General features: G+C 40.1%; 2 protein-coding genes across 2 annotated transcripts; both read right to left on the reverse strand.

The window, feature by feature from the left end:
• Positions 1-1683: 1683 nt before the first annotated feature.
• LOC119254568 (olfactory receptor 10A3-like) lies at positions 1684-2628 on the reverse strand. The gene has a single exon (XM_037521678.1). It carries the CDS (start codon positions 2626-2628, stop codon positions 1684-1686), a length of 945 nt encoding a protein of 314 aa, XP_037377575.1.
• Positions 2629-18531: 15903 nt separating this feature from the next.
• Positions 18532-19476, reverse strand: LOC119254569 (olfactory receptor 10A3-like). Its single transcript, XM_037521679.1, has one exon. The coding sequence runs from the start codon at positions 19474-19476 to the stop codon at positions 18532-18534; it is 945 nt and encodes a 314-aa protein (XP_037377576.1).
• Positions 19477-19790: the final 314 nt, after the last annotated feature.

The raw sequence follows: 19790 nt of genomic DNA on the forward strand, positions 1-19790 counted from the left end.
GTGAGTTGAAACTGACTTAACAATTAATTGAGATCAGAGTGAAGAAATGAATGAATCTATTGGCCTGACTTTGTCCGGAACTGGATGTCAGGCTACCTTAGCTTCTTCCTAAGCTGCTCTCTTAGAGTAGTTCCATTCTTAAGAAAGTTCATTCCTTCTGGAAGCAAGAAGGCTACCAACAACACTGAGGAATTTATTTTATCTGATCTATGTCCACTGTAAAATATGCCAGTCGTCGCAAAGAGAAGGGTTTTCATCCACAGAACCCAATCCATGACCCCTTCCACACTGTTCACCACGGGACATCTCACCCCATGTAAGAAGCAGGCATGTACACCAGATGTAGGAAATGCTGCCTGTATGTACTTGCCATGATCGTGGCCCTGAAATCCCAAGGGCATTGATTTTAAATATTTCTTCATGTAAGTAACAGTAACAGGGTGATTCAATTTGAGGTATCATCAACATGTAGAATCATGATTTATACACATTCTATATGTATATTGACCTCAGTGAAAAGTGCATAGAAACATTCTAGACACAGGCCAAAGGGCTTATGGAGACAGTAATAGTTGTGTCACATTTATCACTGTATTTATACCCAATCCCATTCAATACACAATTGACACTCACAAATATAGTCGGATTTCTTTTCTCCTATTACTCTCTGAGCTCATCTCCATAAACCCATTTTTCATTCTCACGCAGTCATGAGCCTCCTTGTTGTTTCTCAAACCCACTTGCTATACTTAGATCTCACAGTTGTTGCCTGCACTTTTCCCTGAACAGGAATTATAGCTCTTGAAAATGCTCACTGCCTATGCTCTTAGTCTGGTAATATCAACCCCAACCCTACTATCCTGACTCAGATTTCTCCGCAGCATTCCTCAGCATAACACATCAGAATAATAACGATATAGAAAACTTAAAAATGGAAAAATGTACTCTGAAATGCTAAACTAGAAACTGACATACTGTAATGATATGTAAAATTTTCTTAAAAACAATGCAAAATGTCCTAAATATTGAGTGCAACTTCAGTGAAGTTCCCAAGGAGTTCACAGCCACCAACAATAGATAAATAGCTGGGAAAATATAAGGAAATACTGTTGTGAATACTATAATCCATGAAAGCCCATGTTGCAGAGACAATTTGATCTTCCAAAATAGTTTTATTATGTTTTTATTCATGGAATGGATTTTCATTCCAGAAAATAAAATCTCATGTTGGTCTGTGAGAGTCTAGCTTAGTGCAGCATGCTGGAGCTCAGGTCAGTCTTTAGGAGCCGCAACCATTTTGAAAAGCAATTATGCTGTTGTCACTAAAATTATACATAAACATAATTTTTATTCCACCAGATGCAATTTGGCTTGAATCAAATCACTTCAAACCACGACAGAGAAATTAACATTAGAACACTTGAACATACAGAGCAAGAAGTTTGTTGATGATTCATGTTAATGGCAACAATACAGTAAAAACCTGGACATTCACAACCAATCAATACATTATTACTTCGTATGTCCTATAACAAATGAATGATGATGCACAATGAGGGAGGGTACCCAAAGAGGGGAACTTCCAAATTAAATACACTCATCTCAAAAAATGCAAGCTAATTTAAGCATAATCTAATTCCAATAGGCTTCAGGCAAACAATAACCAAATATCGCATTGCTCACTCAGAATGTGTGTAAATTCACTTTTCTTCGCCATAATTTCAGGAAAGCTCGTTTCATCTCACTGTTTCTCAAACTGTAAATCAGTGGATTCAGCAGAGGAGTAAGAAGGGAGTAAGACAATGACATCAATTTCTTGGTGTCTGGAGAGTAGCCAGATTTAGGCTGTAAGTAAGTCATAATGGCCGTGCCATAGAAGAGGGTAACAGAAGTCAGATGGGAGGCACAGGTGGAAAATGCCTTCTGCCTCCCAGTGTTGGATGGAATCTTCAGGATGGCAAAGAGAATTCGAACATAAGACAAGAGTATCAACAGGAAAGGAACTAAGACAATCAAAATGGTGCCAGTGAATGCATAGATTTCAAAAAAATAAGTGTCTGCACATGCAAGCTCCAGCACTGCTGGGGTTTCACAAGAGATATGATCAATTTCATTGGGCCCACAAAAGGGAAAACTAAATACCCATGTGGTCTGTACAGTAGCCACCACTATCCAGGAAACCCATGAGAAAATCAATAATTTCTTGAAAACACTTTTGTTCATAATCACTGGGTAGTTCAGAGGATGGCAGATGGCAGAGTAGCGGTCATAAGCCATTGCCCCCAGGAGAAAACATTCAGTCCCACCAAAGAAGAGAATACAGTACATCTGTGAATAACAGCCTGCAAAAGTAATCGTCGCTCTTTCAGTGGAAAGGGTCACCAGCATTTCAGGTACAATAGCTGCAGTGTAACTCACTTCTAACACAGACAAGTTCAGGAGAAACAGGTACAAGGGGACATGGAGGCTCTGTTCCAGGGAGATGACAACTATAATGATGACATTTCCAGTGAAAGTAGCCAGGTAAATCACCAAGAAAACCCCAAAGAGCTGCCCTTGCAGTTCAGGATAGTTAGAAAAGCCCAAGAGGATGAATTCAACCACAGAGCTCTGATTCTGCCTTTTCATTTCAGTTTTGAGTGTGTGTAGTTTTTATGGACATAGTAACAGAAGTGTGAAGTCACAATCCAGTAACTTAGACCCAGCCTCTGCATTTACCCCAAACAGTTTTGGTAGAAGAGTGAAATAAGACCCTATCCACATGGAAATTTACCTGGCAATTTTGAAGAGTTGCCAGTTATTCGAATTATTGAATCTTTCAAATAAAAAGGGAGAAAAGAAGGTTTCTGTCTCAGAATTCTATCCACAAATCACATCACAGTATCAAAATTCAATTGCAACTCATATGCTCCGTAGCTTAAAAGTTAAACCTAGCCTTAAAGCAAATGATATTTTATAGCCTCATTTTATAGGTCCCATTTTATAACCATATTTTATAGGTCTCATTCAGATTACATTGTCAAAGTGGTAATCTACTTTCCACTTTTGTATAAATATCAAGCTAAGAAATACAAAAATTAAAGTGTCAAAAAGTGACAAAAAGGAAAAGACAACCACCAAAGGGCTGATGATCTGATAATTAGAAGTGCAACAAAATGATTCATACCTCTTATAAATATTTTTTAAGTAAAAATGACTGGCTAATATGACAGCACTCTGCAGAAACAAAGGGCTTATATTTTAGATGTATCCATATTGGTGATCTGTAAACTGTGTGAATTCACTTTCGGTTCACAGATTTTCAGCCAGACTATACCTGGCCAAGTATATTGGCATTACCTAATTGAGAAATTCCAGGAACCAATTCTTCATGGCAGTTCTTCATGGCCATAATGATGGTGGGAAGAAGAAAAAAAAACTTTTTAAAATCATAGTAAACCTGTATTCAAAAGTTCAACCTTTTTTCTCTGCACTTATTTCTGTGAAATTTTTCATCAAGATGTTCATTTAATCATTAATTATTCAGCAAATACTTCTTGTCGCACATTTAGTCTCTGCAAGATCACACATCTTTCATTCCGCAGCTCAACATATAGCTGACCATGCTACCTAAAAGGGGAAGTAAGACCTCACTCCTTAACATGGTGTTTCTAACTCCCAGCTCTTATACCTGGATGCAATTAAACAAACTGCTTCACTAGCACATAAACTCAGCACAACAAAGATTTTCTTTGTTCTTTGCTATATTCACAATGCTGTAGTCTCTGACCCATAACAGATGCTAAACAATTATTTCTTCTTAAATGCTCACAAGTTAGAAGAACACAAACTCTACCTTTAAGGAATGAAGTGTCTAAACAAAAAGAAAAACCACCACACTGGTGAGAAGCAAGATAATAGCAAATGCTTTAGAAATTTTAATGAAAGATACTTCTGAATGTGGGACAAGGAGGGGTGAAGCGCTACAGTCACCAGAAGCCATGGGTTTTGGGTCTTTAGCAAACAGGAAGGGGAATAAAGAAGGCAGGCTGACTTGTTCGATTCAAAAGGGATTTAATGACAACTCTGGAGTAGAATGAAGGCCTACCGATCTTTGAGTAATGTTTTCAAAATCAGGGAAGTTTATGTGGCAAATGAGAAAGCCAGGAAGACAAAAAGACACAGCAAAACTGAGGGAATACAATGTTGTGGGAGGAAAACCAGCAGAATATCATATTGTAGAGGCAACTTGACTTAAGTCTGATTTTGACCATAGCCACCTATCAAAATCGAACATCTGTATAAGCTATATTTATATTCTGGTTGACAAAAATCTCACATATTAATAATAATAAATATTTCAAGATGAAATATTTAAACTCACTTCTAATGGAACAAAAGAAAAACTTGTAGTCAGGCACAAATATTCAAAATTGGATAGATTTCAAAATAGAAAATTTATTGTTCCCTATATAACACAACTGGAAACATGTCATGGAATGACCAAAAGGCATTGTATGATCATAAATACTACCCCTCTTTTTGCAACTTAGACCATCCTAATATCATCGTGGATACCTCACTGACTTGGAAGCATAGATAGGTCACTCCTTTCTCCAAGTTTCAACCTTCCAATTAAAAAGATAACAACTGGAATTATTTACCAAGTTCCTTTCCAAATGACAACTTCCTAGATTTTGTGATTGGTGCATGCAAAGCTCTTATACATTTTATACTGCCTAAACATTTTTCTGCAAGGAATGAAAAGGAAATTGACTAGCATAAAGAAAGTGTTCTACTGATAAAAATATTTCAGCTGTATTTAGTGATCTGAGAACAGAGACATCATTTCAACAGTATCTCCAACGAACAGTCACACAAGCATAATCTGCACATTCTTACCTATTGGCTCTGTCCCTTGTGTGTCCCTCTACTTTATCATAAATCTAACTTTTAGCCAAAAGTTACCTGTTCACAAATACAATTTAATGAGTCCATTCAATTAATCTAGAACATTATATAGCTTTGAAACTTCCATATGCTCTAGAGACTCCATTCCCTGGAGTACTCAGAACCATTCCATGAATACTTTCCAGTATTTTTCTGTGGTAACTAAAGAGATTAGAACTCAACCCCTTAGGTGAAAATTCTCCAGAGAATAAACCTAAGGCCCCAGTTCTTCATATTCCCATATGGAATAAATGTCTCTTTGCATAAAACCTGATTTCACCATGACATCTCCCAGTATGAGGTATGAGCAGGGGCTGTCTAGAGACTGTCAGTGGGCAAAGAAGAGAGCTGGAGGGTGAGGGTGGGGGCAAAGGAAGGTGAGCTAGAGGTGAGGATGACTGGCTGCAATGCCCAGTTCATGCATCATAACAAACAAGCCCAGGCAAGTAGATGGAAGTCTCTATGTAGAAAACCTGGATGCCCACTCTCAAGAATTTTTTGAGTTGAAGTTTAATAGAACCCCTGATATGTTTGAAAATAGTTTTTCATGATACATTTCATAAATGCAATTTTTTTCTTTTTTTTGCTAGTAGTTTTTATTAAACTTTTTTTCTTACATCGCTGTAGTCTCCATATCACCTTGAACCATCACCTTATTCCCTTATGTTCATCCCTCCCCTATTTTGCCCCCTCCTCCCAGGTCTGCCTTTGCTATTTGCCTCAGTTCTAAGGTCAGCTGCTAGTTTTGACTTTTTCTTGACCTTTCGTTTGGTTTCTTTATACTCCACATGTAAGTGAGACCATCCGGTATTTATCTTTTTCCTTCTGACTAATTTTGGATAACATTTTCATAGAGATAGTTCTAAACTAAGAATCAATAGTTCTGAACTAGCTAGTGTAAATTGAACAAATCACTGAGCTTCCTCATTCTATTACTTTCACTGTGAAAATGAAATTAACATTTTAATCCCATCAAGTATATGAGAAAATCAAGTGAGCCTGGGATCAATCTAAACTGACTTGAACAGTTAATAAAACCATTGGCTCAGTCTCAACAAAGTGAAGAAATGAATGAAATGCTAGTTTGATTTTCTCCAGAACTGGGTGATTTGGTCAAATGCTTGTTACCCTGTCTGCTTCTTACCACTGCTATCCTAGAGAAGTTTCCATTCTCAAAGAAGCTGCCCACTCCTGTCAGCATTAAGGCTGCCAACAGTACATAGGGACTCATTCCATCTAATCCAGGTTCACGGGAAAATATTTCAGTTATCCTTAGAAGGATTTTCATCACAGAATCCAATGCAAGGATCCCTCCCATATCATTCACCATCAAGGGATAACACCCATGCATAAACCAGTTGAGTATATAAGGTAAGAGATATGCTGCCAGTAGGTACTTTCTCTTATTCATGCCCCATAAAATCCACAGGAGCTGTGTCATACAGTAGTAGTGCTCTGATTTGTGATGTCAGTGATGCTAATACCTGTGAAGTGTTCTTTGTGGAAGTCATCAAGACACAATAACAAGTTGTTTTCTTTCTTATATACATTTGAACTCCAATGAAAAGTGTGCCATGTTGGGGAGGGAAGGAAAGTCCCACTTTTCCTCAGTTTTTCTCAGGCTAGACAAATAATCTACAAACACATTAATAGGAGAAAAGAGCTGATTTTGTTATGTATATACAGAGAATCCACCAGAAATGGATCCAAGGTCAGTTAGGAAAAATGGGATTTATACCCTATACTAAGTAATGGGATAAGACCTGGGGTTTCAACAAGAGTCTACAGGGACTCACAGGACATGGAGAAGATAACTCATATTGTTATAGGGCAGCCCCGATATTGAACGGGTTGCCTGACTGTGGGTCCTCACACGCGGGCTTACAAGGGACTTATTAATACTCCACTACAGGCACACACAAAAGGTTAATAAAAGGTTTATTTACAAGGGAAAAGGAAATAAGGAAAATGTACAACTCAGGGAGAAAATAGGGAAATAAAGTCTTTAATGCATCCTACCCAATCTGCCGACCTGGAAACCCAAAAAGCACTCTCCGAGCTGGCCGGACGCTGCGGGCTGGTGGAGAGTCAAAATGGGGGACCCCTCCAAAGCCCACATGTCTGGCTTTATACCAACTTGGCTGCTTAACCCCACCCTCAGGTCCCAGCCACCTTCCCTTTGGTGGTGATGGGATTTGGGGTTCCCAGCATCTTTGGCTTTGGCCTGGGGTGGGGGTGGAGTCCACAAAGCCTGTATGGAATTAGCTTTAGGACATCCTTTTCCCCCTAACAACATGACAAAGACCTAGTGTCTATAGTTAGATATTTGCTCTGTCATCAGATAAGTTTCTCTGATAAAAAGGTTATTTAGTAAAAAACTATGATTCTGGGCAACACCCCCAAATTCCATTCTTTAAAGTAGTTAAACGAGTGGTAAAATTTCTTGTGAGACTGCAGGGCCTAGAGAGACCTTAGTTCAAAAATCATCCTCATGCCCAATAAATTGTCTTATTCCGGGAGTTAATGAGACAGGGGAGCTTAAATCTTTGGCCCAAGCAGTCAGGTATATAAAATAAGAGACATTTATATGGAAACAAATAAAAATAATGGTTATTGATTGTAGCACCCTGTAATACCCATGACTGAGTTCGGAGTGTACTCATCAAAATTTCTAGATATCAAGCTTGAAACATTCATAAATGAAGGGGAGGTAAATAGGGTGTAAAGGATATTATCACCCCAAGATCCAGAGGCATGCCTCATGAGAGTCAAAAGAAAGAAGAAAGATGGACCCTGGGCAAGAGGAAAAGGGGCTGTATCATGAAGCAACTGCAAGATCTATCTGGGCTGTACCAAGAGAGACCATGACATTCCACTGGTTCTGGGGGTGTTATTAGGAGGCTTGTACATCAGACTGGACAATCAACACTTTGTTGACTTGATCTAAGAAAAAATGGTGAAGAAATTCATGCACTCCCTGTCCTCATCAGCCTTATTATCAAGAGTGACAAAGAGATCACACTTTTAAACAGATGAGGGGTTCAACTTAATAAGATACTTATAATGGAAACAAGAGACTGTGTGATCTACGAAATATACTCAGTGTCAACTAGGCAACTACAAATGCAGTTTCGAAAGAATATAAAGCAGTTTGATATTACAGGATGATATTATACATCTCAGTATGTACAAGCAACACGTGAGAAAGATTCAACAGCAACTCCTCTCACATCTCTAAGTCATGTGTGTGGAGTTGGGCTGAGAATCTTGGGTGAGACCTCATCACCAACTCTGTTTTGGCCTCAGAGACCCACTGGAATGTCTCTCGCAAGGTGTGGCCTCAGTGTGGCTGCTGTTCTTTGTTCTCCCCTGTTCTCTTCTGGATGGTACTCTTAGGGCAATAGGGCAGGTGGAATTGTGAAGTGTAGGAAAGAGGGCATGGTCTCAGAATGAATTATGAAAAAAAAAAAAGAGCATCAGATTTCATGCTGTGAATATTAACTTCTTTTTTTTTTTAAAGATTTATTTATTTATTTATTTATTTATTTATTTATTTATTTATTTATTTATTTATACAAGCTCTGGGTACAGTCAGAAGTGCGGGAGGGTAAGAGAATTCACCAGAGCCAGAGCAGGGAACGGAACAGGCAGATTGACAAAATACACTGCTGAGGGGAGCAGCAGGCGAGACAGGAGAGGTCTACGTGCCATGTGGGACCCTCACCCACATGTGGCCAGGAATCAAACCGGTGCTGCAGAGGCTGCGGGCAGCTTCACAGCCCAGTGCTCAACCGCTGCGCAACCGGGGAGGCCCAAGATTAACTTCTTAGAAGCATGTTCTTCCACTTTCTCCTACATCCTAGGAATCTCTGTACTTCCCCACCTGCATCACTTTACAAACACCTGTGCTATCTTAACAACTGGATGCAAATTGCCAGTAGGGAAAAAAACCACTGCACAAAATAAACTTTAAATAATAAAGAGAGGAGGGAGTGTTTCCAGGAAGAATCATTTGGGAAGGGATGTTGGGCCAGGGAGTATCAGGAAGGCCGTCTTTTTAAAAATGACATTTTTAGGAGATCTGAAGGCAGAGAACAGGTGAGTGGGTGGGCAGATGTAGCATGAAGCAGGAGGAAGTATAGACAGGAACTTATAACACAGGGTTCCACAGGTCATGCCAAGCCAGTGATCCTCCAATAAACTGTGAATTCTTCAAGGATGGGCACAGCATTCCCTCAGGGACAAACACAACATTTTTCTTAAATACAGAGAATATTGAAATATTTTAAGCACAGAGAATCAGCATAAGGATCACATTTTAAAAGTTCACTTTATTTTCTATCCACAGTGATTGTGTTGGAAATCCTAATGTCACCCTCCAATGTCAGGAAAGCGTGACTTCAACGATCCATCCTACTAGCCAATGTAAAATTAAGTTGGTGTTACCAGGGTCCTTTTGGACTGGATGGTTTTGTTGGTTTTAACTTAATGGAGAATCAGTATGACTCTGAAACCATCACGTATGCAATCAAACCTTGCACCTTGCTTGTTCATCTTCTGTTCCTCCCAGGATAAGGCAGGAAATAACCCTAGAAAGCAGACTAGAACTGAGGCTACCAGAGAGGTGGGGTGAAGGGCAGTAGGTGGCAGGCCAGAGCAAAGTGGGAAGAGAGCACAATGGACGATGGTGGGGCATTATGGGTGTCTTGCTGGTAGGTACGGTGTGGTAACAACAGTACACCTTTAATACACAAACAACAACGTAAACCAATGTTACCCAATTAAAAAAAAGAAGTCACAGCATCGTTTCTGTGATCTCTCCAAGTCAGTGATCTTCCAATAAACTGAATTCTTCACTGGTGGGGACAGCATTCCCTAGGGACAATCACATTAGCGGTCGCCCCCAACAAAACCTGTTGAATCAATGAATAATGAACAAGCAAAACAAAGAACAAAAAAGAAAAATGGAGTTTACTATTTGGATTGGAATTCAGGCTTTCAGAGATTTCCTCCCCCCTAAATGAGTTTATATAATGGTCACTTTGAGGGCTATAAGAAGGAAATTGCAGAACACCAGGACTCCAGGATCTGAGAAAGGATTTCCAAATGCCTGTTAAATACCCTACCGAAAAGTTGCTTTTGCCATATTCATATTACTCACACTGGTTTCAATCATTTGATGACAAAACTTCTTTTTGTCAAAATGGAATCATTTTCATATTTCTAATTCTCATTATGTCAGTAGTAGCTTTTTTTTTCTTTTATTACCATTCTTTTTTTTTTTTAAGATTTATTTATTTATTTATACAAGAACCAGGGTACAGGCCAGAGGTGCGGGAGGGTGAGAGGATTCACCAGAGACAGAGCGGGGAGCAGAACAGGCAGACTGACGAAGCACACTGCTGAGAGGAGCAGCAGGCGAGACAGGAGAGGTCTGTCTCTGTCGCGCCATGTGGGACCCTCGCCGGCAGCCAGGCATCGAACCGGCGCTGCAGAGGCTGTGGACAGCTTCACAGAGCTGCGCTCAAATGCCTGCGCCACCAGGGGAGGCCCTCTTTTATTACCATTCTTGAATCAGAAAATAAATGCTGTAAAATGTTCATTTTACTGAGAGCCTATTCAAAAGATAAAACTTGTAGGAAACTATAGAACCTGAGACTTAAAGGGGGGGAGGGGGAATCAAAACACGGGAAGGAAGAGCACAAGGGACCATGGTGGTGGGATATTTATGAGGACTACACCTGCGGGGAGAAATCAAATACTGTACCAAAGTGAACAATTTTTTAAAAAAATTACAAATTGGTAAAAGGAAAAAAATTAAGGAGACCCTTTCTATTTACTACCAGCAACATTCACTAATAACAAAGAATCAAATGGGGAGCAAGGGCTAAATGCTCTAAATTTGGTAAAATGATAAATTATTCTAGGAAAGATCATGAGTCTAGGACACTAGAAAATATACACAAATAATAAATCTCTTAGATTAAAAAAATGAATCATCTTATGTTTATTTATTTTTTTTAATTCTTTTTTTTTAATTTTTTTTATTAGATAATAAATTTTATTGTTATATTCCCCATACAATTGCAGCGCCCCCATTCTAACCCCAATCCCCCCCCTCCCGCCCCTGCCCCCCTAAAAGTGTCTCTGGTTCATAGTTTTTTGTTGATTTTGATTTTCACTTTCTTATAGTTATTCATTTTCCTGGTCCCTTATTTAAGTTTTCTAGATTCCTGCTATGAGTGAGACCATCCGGTATTTTTCTTTTTCTTTTTGGCTTATTTCGCTGAGCATGATCCTTTCCAGCGCCAACCATGTTGCTGCAAATTGCATGTGTTTATCTTTTTTGAATGCTGAGTAATATTCCATGGTATATATGTACCACATCTTCTTGATCCAGTCATCGATTTTTGGGCATTTGGGTTGTTTCCAAAGCTTAGCTATTGTAAACAGTGCTGCTATAAACATAGGGGTGCAGGTGTTCTTTGGAATTGATGTTTCTGTGCCCTTTGGGTAAATACCTAGGAGTGGAATTGCTGGATCATATGGAAGCTCTATGTTTAGTAGGTCCAGAAATCTCCACACAGCTTTCCACAGTGGTTGGACCAGTTTGCACTCCCACCAACAGTGCAGAAGAGTTCCTTTTTCTCCACACCCTCGCCAACATTTGTTGTTGCTAGTTTTTTTAATATGTGCCATTCTCACTGGTGTAAGATGGTATCTCATGGTAGTTTTGATTTGCATTTCCCTGATGACAAGTGATGTTGAACATTTTTTCATATGCCTGTTGGCCATTTGCATTTCCTCTTCAGAGAAGTTTCTTTTTAGCTCTTCTGCCCATTTTTTGACTGGATTATTTTCTTTGTTGTTGTTGAGTCTCATCCGCTCTTTGCAGATTTTTGTGATCAGTCCTTTATCATTAGTGTTGGGTGCAAAAATGTTCTCCCAGTTGGTGGGGTTTCTCTTTGTTTTTGTTATTGTCTCTTTTGCTGTGCAGAAGCTCTTTAATTTGATGTAGTCCCAGCTGTTTATCTTTGCCTTCACTATCACTGCTTTGGGTGATGTGTCTGTAAAGATGTCTTTGATGTGCAAATCACGTAGTGTTTCGCCTACATTTCCTTCTATATATTTTATGGTTTCAGGTCTTATGTCTAATTCTTTAATCCATTTTGAGTTGATTTTTGTGTATAGTGTGAGGTAGTGGTCAAGCTTCATTCTTTTGCATGTAGCGACCCAGTTTTCCCAGCACCATTTATTGAACAAACTTTCTTTCTCCAATGCATAGTCTTTGCTCCTTTGTCAAAGATTAGTTGACCATAAATCTGTGGGTTTATTTCTGGATTTTCTATTCGATTCCATTGGTCTGTATGTCTGTTCTTGTTCCAATACCATGCAGTTTTGATGATTATGGCTTTGTAGTATAGTTTGAAGTCTGGGAGTGTGATGCCTCCATTCCCTTCTTTTTTTTTCAGGAGAGCTTTGGCTATTCGGGTTTTTTGTGATTCCATATGAATTTCATCAATAATTGTTCTATTTCTTTGAAGAATGACATTGAAATTTTGATTGGAATAGCATTGAATCTGTATATTGCTTTCGGAAGGATGGCCATTTTAATAATGTTTATTCTTCCAATCCATGAGCAGGGGATATCTCTCCATTTCTTTGTGTCTTCTATTTCTTTTAACAGTGTTTTATAGTTTTCTTTGTATAGGTCCTTTACCTCTTTTGTTAGATTTATTCCCAAATATTTGATTTTTTTTGTTTCAATAACGAAAGGGATGGTTTTTTTGATTTCTTCTTCTTCAGATTTATTGTTTGTGTATAGGAAGGCTACTGACTTTTTGCATGTTGATTTTGTATCCTGCCACTTTACTGAACTGATTGATGAGTTGAATTAGCTTTTCTGTGGAGTTTTTGGGGTTCTCTATGTATAATATCATATCGTCTGCAAATAGTGATAGTTTGACTTCTTCTTTTCCTATTTGGATTCCTTGGATGTCTTTCTCTTGTCTTATTGCCCTGGCTAGGACTTCCAGTATTATATTGAAAAGCAGTGGTGAGAGTGGACATCCTTGTCTTGTTCCAGATCTTAATGGAATTGCTTTCAGCTTTTCACCATTGAGAATGATACTGGCTGTTGGCTTGTCATAGATGGCCTTTATGATGTTAAGGTATGTTCCTTGTATCCCAAGAATTTCAAGGGCTTTTATCATGAATGGGTGTTGCACTTTGTCGAAAGCTTTCTCAGCATCTATTGATATTATCATATGGTTTTTATATTTCTTTTTGTTGATGTGTTGGATAACGTTGATTGATTTTCGGATGTTAAACCATCCTTGTGTCCCTGGAATGAATCCTACTTGGTCGTGGTGAATTATCTTATGGATACATTGTTGGATTCTGATGGCTAAAATTTTATTGAGGATTTTTGCATCAGTGTTCATTAGGGAGATTGGCCTGTAGTTTTCCTTTTTTGTGTTGTCCTTGTTCGGTTTTGGTATTAGTGTAATGTTGGCTTCATAGAAGGTGTTTGGTATTGTCCCTTCCTTCTCAATTTTTTGGAAGAGTTTGTGAAGGATAGGCACTAATTCGTCTCTGAATGTTTGGTAGAATTCATTTGTAAATCCATCAGGTCCTGGGCTTTTGTTTTTGGGGAGGTTTTTGATTACCATTTCAATTTCGCTAATTGTAATTGGTCTGTTTAGGTGTTCTATTTCTTCTTTATCTAGCTTTGGGTGATTGCAGAGTTGTAGGAATTTGTCCTACAATCTCCTCTAGATTGTTAAACTTGTTTCCATATAACTGTTCATAGTAGTTACTGATTATTCTTTTGATTTCTGCTGTGTCCGTTGTGATTTCTCCTCTTTCATTGATGATCCTGTTTATTTGTGCTTTCTCCCTTTTTTCCTTTGTGAGCCTGGCTAGGGGTTTGTCTATTTTATTGATTTTTTCAAAGAACCAGCTCTTGGTTTCATTGATCTTTTGGATTGTTTTTTTAGTTTCAATTTCATTTATTTCTGCTTTGGTTTTTATTATTTCTTTTCTTCTACTGGTTTTGGGGTTTTTTTGTTGTTCTTTTTCTAGATCTTTGAGCTTCGAGATTTGGTTGTTTCTTTGAGTTCTTTCTTGTTTCTTGATGTGAGCTTCTATTGCTATATATTTTCCTCTAATTACTGCTTTTGCTGCATCCCATACATTTAGGATATTGGTGTCCTCCTTGTCATTCAATTCAAAGAATGTTTTAATTTCTTCTTTGATCTCCTCATTAGTCCAGTGGTCTTCCAGTAGTGTGGTTTTTAATCTCCATGAGGTAGGAAAGTTCCTTGCCTTCTTTTTATGGTTTATTTCTAGTTTGATGCCTTCATGGTCAGAAAAGATGGTTGATATGATTTCAATCTTGGTGTATCTGTTGATGTGTGTCTTGTGCCCCAGTATGGGATCGATCCTGGAGAATGATCCGTGTGCGCTTGAGAAAAAAGTGTACTCCGTTTTTTTGGGGTTTAGTGTTCTATAGATATCTGTTAAGCCCAATTGCTCTAGGTCCTTATTTAGAGCTTTGGTTTCTTTACTTATTTTTTGTCTTGTTGATCTATCCATTGTTGATAGTGGTGTGTTGAAGTCTCCCACTACGTATGTGTTTTCTCTGATGTCTGTTTTCAGAGAGGACAACAGTTGTCTGATATATTTTGGTGCTCCTTCGTTTGGTGAGTATATGTTAATGAGTGTTATTTCTTCTTGAAGTATTGTCCCCTTGATCATAATGTAGTGACCATTGGGGTCTCTTTTTATCTTTTTGAGTTTGAAATCTGTTTTATCTGATATAAGTATAGCTGTTCCTGCTTTCTTTTTTGGTCCATTTGCTTGTAGGATTGTTTTCCATCCTTTAACTTTGAGCCTATTTTTATCTTTTGTAGCTAAATGTGTTTCCTGGAGACAGCAAAAGGTTGGGTTTTGTTTCTTAATCCAGGCTGCAACTCTGTGTCTTTTTATTGAAGAGTTTAGTCCATTTACATTTAGAGTTAATATTGATATGTTAACATCTGTATTTGCCATTGTGTTTGTCTTTCCTTGGATTTTATTTATTTATTCTTTAATAACTTTTTTTTTTTGGCCTTCTTTCATTGTTATTCGTCCCTCTGAGGTTCTGGCTTTAGGACTCCTTGTAGTATTTTTTGGAGTGGGGGTTTAGTTGCAATGAAATTCCGGAGTTTCTGTTTGTCTGGGAAAGTCCATATTCTTTCTTCAAAGAGGAAGGAGAGCTTTGCGGGATAGAGTATTCTTGGTTGGCATCTGTTTTCTTGGAGTCTGTTGACTATGTCCCTCCACTCTCTCCTTGCCCGTAGTGTTTCTTCGGAGAAGTCTGATGTCAGCCTGATTGGCTTTCCTTTGAATGTTATCTGTTTCTTCCCTCTTGCCAGCTTCATTATTTTTCCTTGTCCTGGATTCTTGGGAGCTTTACTATTATGTGTCTTGCTGTATTTTTCCTTTCGTCGTGGAAGTTTGGTGTTCTTCTTGCTTCTTGTATATCAATTTTCAGCTCCTCCTTCACATTTGGGAAGTTCTCTTCAATTATCTCTTTGAATATTTTCTCTGTTCCTACTTCTCTCTCCTCTCCTTCTGGTATTCCTATAACTCTTATATTCCTTTCCTCATGGAGTCAGATAGTTCCCGAAGTCTTTCTTCATTCTTTTTCCTTCGTACTTCTCTTTCCTTTTCTGTTTTGGTTCTTTTTATTTCTGTGTCTTCAAGATTACTTATTCGTTCTTCCATTTCATCAATTCTGCTTTCATTGCTTTTCCCAGAATTCTTTAGTTCTTCCATTAATTCTTTGATCTCCTGCATTTGTTTTACTTCCCTCTTTAGGGACTCAATTTCATTCTTCTGATCGTTGATTATTTTTCCCTTATCATTGTTTTCCTTTATGACTTCTGTCAGTTTTTTAATCACGGCAATTTTAAATTCTCTTTCTGGAAGGCTCAGAAGTTCTTCCAAGTTACTGTCGTTGCCATCTGGGGGCTGGTTTTCTTTTTGTGGTGTGCTTTTTCTCTGGAGAGTTGCTAGGTTGCGTGTGGTTCTTCTCCTCCCTACTGTCTGTTTTCTAATTTGCCGTATGCGTTGGGACACTGTGTAGTTGGGACTGGCCGGCATCTTGGGTGGGCTTCTCTGCTCTCCTCTGGTTCCTCCAGGAGTCATCTGTCAGTTTCAAGCAGTCTTTACTGGAGAAAGGTCCCTGTTCTAAAATGCCGATGTGGGACACACTCCCCTGTGCGCCTGGTCTGCCCCGGCGGTGGGTTCCTGCTCCCCCTCTGGGCTTGGACTGCAGGCCAGAGGGGGTCTGGCGTGGGCGAACTTCCCCCGCTCACCTCTGGCTCCTGAGGAAGCCTTCTGCAGGTAGTCTTTACTGAAGAAATGTCCCTATTCTATAATGGTGATGTGGGACACACTCCCTGCGCGTCCGGTCTCAGGCACACTCTTCTGCGCGCTTGGTCTGCCCCAGCTGTGGGTGCTCGCTCTCCCTGTGGGCTCAGACTACTTGTTCGGAAGGGGCCCGGCGTGGGGTGGGCTAACTCCCCAGCTGGCCACTAGCTCCTTCAGGAGCCTGTGCTGGCTTCAAGTCGCTAGGTGGCGCCAGAGATCTCTCCTAGAGCCCTTGGGGAGCTGATTTTCCACCCCGTGGGACAGGGAGCAGAGCAGGGATGGTAGGGTACACCTCAACGGCTTTGGGGTGCTGTGTCTGCCTTGTGCCCCACCGTCGTGGGGAACCCACGCCCCTAATTTCTTGCCCCGGGTCTCAGTTCCAAAGCCCTCAGTTCCAGGACGCGGGCTGTAGCCCAGATCAGTGGCGCGGGAATGGCACCTTTTGAATCCCGCTCCCCTGCCTGGGCGCCTGGTTCCTGCTCACTCCGGGAGGGCCTCCGCGCGTCTCCCCGCAAGCCTAGGTCGCAGGCGCAGGGACCTGGGCAGCTGCGATCCGATCCAGACCCGCGTTTGCTTTTCAACCGCACTGCTTTTCAGCGCGATCCGCGCCGCTTTCCCGCGCAATCCCGATCCGTCTGTTTTTCCAGCGCGCCGCTTTCCGCGCAGGCTTACCGGGCGGCCGGGGCTGTGTGCTGGTGCTGGTCTCCTCCTGGGCGGGGTCTCTCTTCAATGGCGCCCGGAGCTCACCTCTGCGGCGGATCCTGCAGGGTTCTCTACAGCTCCCGTTCACGGGGTGTGGTGGCTGCAATAGTTCCTTTCCACTCACAGTCCCGCTTGCTGCGTCCTTTGTTCTTGTTGGTCGTTTTAGTTTGTTGTTTTCCTCCTCTCTGCCGGTCGGAGAGTGCCGCCTCTGTGGGCGGGGGAGGGGAGCAGGGTTCTGCGCTTCCCTCCCTTCTGGTCCTCTTTTATGGCCACTTTCTTCTTCGGGCAGTTTGCTGGCGTCACCCGTTTATCTTCCGTGTCCCGGTTCTCACTGGGACCTGCCGCTTTTCCTCCTATTAACTTTTTTTAATGGGAGATCTTACTCGCAGCGTCTCCTTGCCACCATGTTGCTCCGCTAGCTCCCAATAACTCCTTTATGTTTAATCATCTTATGTTTATAAAGAACATGTCTTAGGTCATTTTACGCCAACAGAGGGAAATTTAACAAAAGTCTATAAAAATATTGGTCTATAAAAATAATGGAATAGATACTAAACTACAAGCAAGGTCAGCAAAGATCCCATGGAGCTCTCCATTCTCAGCACTGTGTGAATAACTTAGGGAAATACCAGCAGAAATCCTGTTAGAAAAATAGTTTGTGGAGTCTAGGAAGTTGCACCAGTTAGTTGGTTGTCACAAAATAATTGCACTTTGTTTCACCATTCATGGCACAGATTTTCACTTCCCCTATTAAAATCCTCTCTGGTCTCTTGAAGGTCCCTACTTATCCCGTTATTATTCCAATGATTCTGAAATGTAATGCTGCAGAAGCTAGTAAAATTGATAAGAACAAATATTTTTGGCCCCGTCCTTGCCTTGAGCAATAATAAAAATGAAACATCAGGGCCTCCCCGGTAGCGCAGCGGTTGAGCGCTGGGCTGCGAAGCGCCGGTTCCATCCCCAGCGGCCTGGCGAGGGTCCCATATGGCGTGCAGACCTCTCCTGCCAGGCCCGCTGCTCCCCTCAGCAGTGTACTTCGGTCCTTCTGCCTGCTCTGCTCCCCGCTCTGGCTCTGGTGAATTCTCTCACCCTCCCGTGCTTCTGACTGTACCCAGTGCTTGTATAAATAAATAAATAAATCTTAAAAAAAATAAAATAAAATAAAAAACAAAATAACATACTTCTTAAAAAAAATGAAACATCAGTACACTTAAACATAGGTATTTATTAAAGCTTCATATGTTAAAATAACAATAGTTAATCAATAACATGAATGAACATAGGAAGGAATGAATAAATTGTTGTAATGTATATCATGAAAGCATTTGTCAATAAAAAAGAAGACAACACTGCAAAATAAAAGATCCCTGGGATATTATTAAACTTGGAAAACTAAACAAATTAAGAAATGCAAAATATTAGGCCATTTAATAAATTAGCCTTCAGTCAGATAGTGAACAAACACATGGCTTATTAGAATAGTCAGAATGTTTGTAAATTAAATTTTCTTCGCCACAATTTCATGAAAGCTCGTTTCATCTCACTGTTACGCAAGCTGTAGATAAGCGGATTCAGCAGAGGAGTAAGAAGTGTGTAAGCCAATGACATCAGTTTCTTGGTGTCTGGGGAGTAGTCAGACTTGGGCTGTGAATAAGTCATAATGGCCGTGCCATAGAAAAGGGTAACAGAAGTCAGATGGGAGGCACAGGTGGAAAAGGCCTTCTGCCTCCCAGTGTTAGATGGCATCTTCAGGATGGCGAAGAGAATTCGAGTATAAGACAAGAGTATCAATAGAAAAGGAACCATAACAACCAAAACGGTGCCAGTGAACGCATAGATTTCAAAAATGAAAGTGTCTGCACATGCAAGCTCCAGCACTGGGGGAGTCTCACAGAAGAGATGATTAATTTCATTGGGGCCACAAAAGGGAAAACTGAAAACCCATGAGGTGTGCACGGTATCCAACATGATCCAGGAAACCCATGAGAATGTTACTAATTTTGTGAAAACACTTTTGTTCATAATCACTGGGTAGCTCAGAGGATGGCAGATGGCAGCATATCTGTCATAAGCCATTGCCCCCAGGAGAAAACATTCAGTCCCACCAAAAAGAAGAAGGAAATACATCTGGGCAAAGCAGCCTGCAAAAGTAATTGTAGTTCTTTCCCTGGAGAGGACCACCAGCATCTCAGGTACTGTGCTTGCACTGAAACCCACTTCTAACACAGATAAGTTCAAGAGAAATAGGTACAAGGGGACATGGAGACTCTTTTCCAGAGAGATGACAATTATAATGATGGCATTTCCCATCAGAGTGACCAGGTAAATCACCAAGAAAACCCCGAAGATCTGCCCTTGAAGTTCAGGATAGTTAGAAAAGCCCAAGAGGATGAATTCAACCACAGAGCTCTGATTCTGCCTTTTCATTTCAGCTTTGAGTATGTGTAGTTTTTATGAACATAGTAACAAAAATGTGAAGTCACAATCCAATAACTCAGAGAAAGCCTCAGTATTCACCCCAGAATGTCTTGGCAGAAGTGTGAGAGAAAAGCCCATCCCCATAGAAATTTACTTGGAAAATTTGGAAAATGGCCAATTTCTTGATTAATCTTTCATATAAAAAATGAGAAGTGAAGAATTCTGGCTTGGAAATCTTATATGAAAAGTACAAAATTATGTCAAAATTCTATTGCAACTGATACACCATGTCGTTTGAGAATTAACATAGCTGTAAAGAAATA

This window comes from Talpa occidentalis, unplaced genomic scaffold, assembly GCF_014898055.3.
Source record: "Talpa occidentalis isolate TD23 unplaced genomic scaffold, MPIMG_talOcc4v2.1 talOcc4.3, whole genome shotgun sequence".
In the NCBI taxonomy this organism is placed as follows: Eukaryota; Metazoa; Chordata; class Mammalia; order Eulipotyphla; family Talpidae; genus Talpa; species Talpa occidentalis.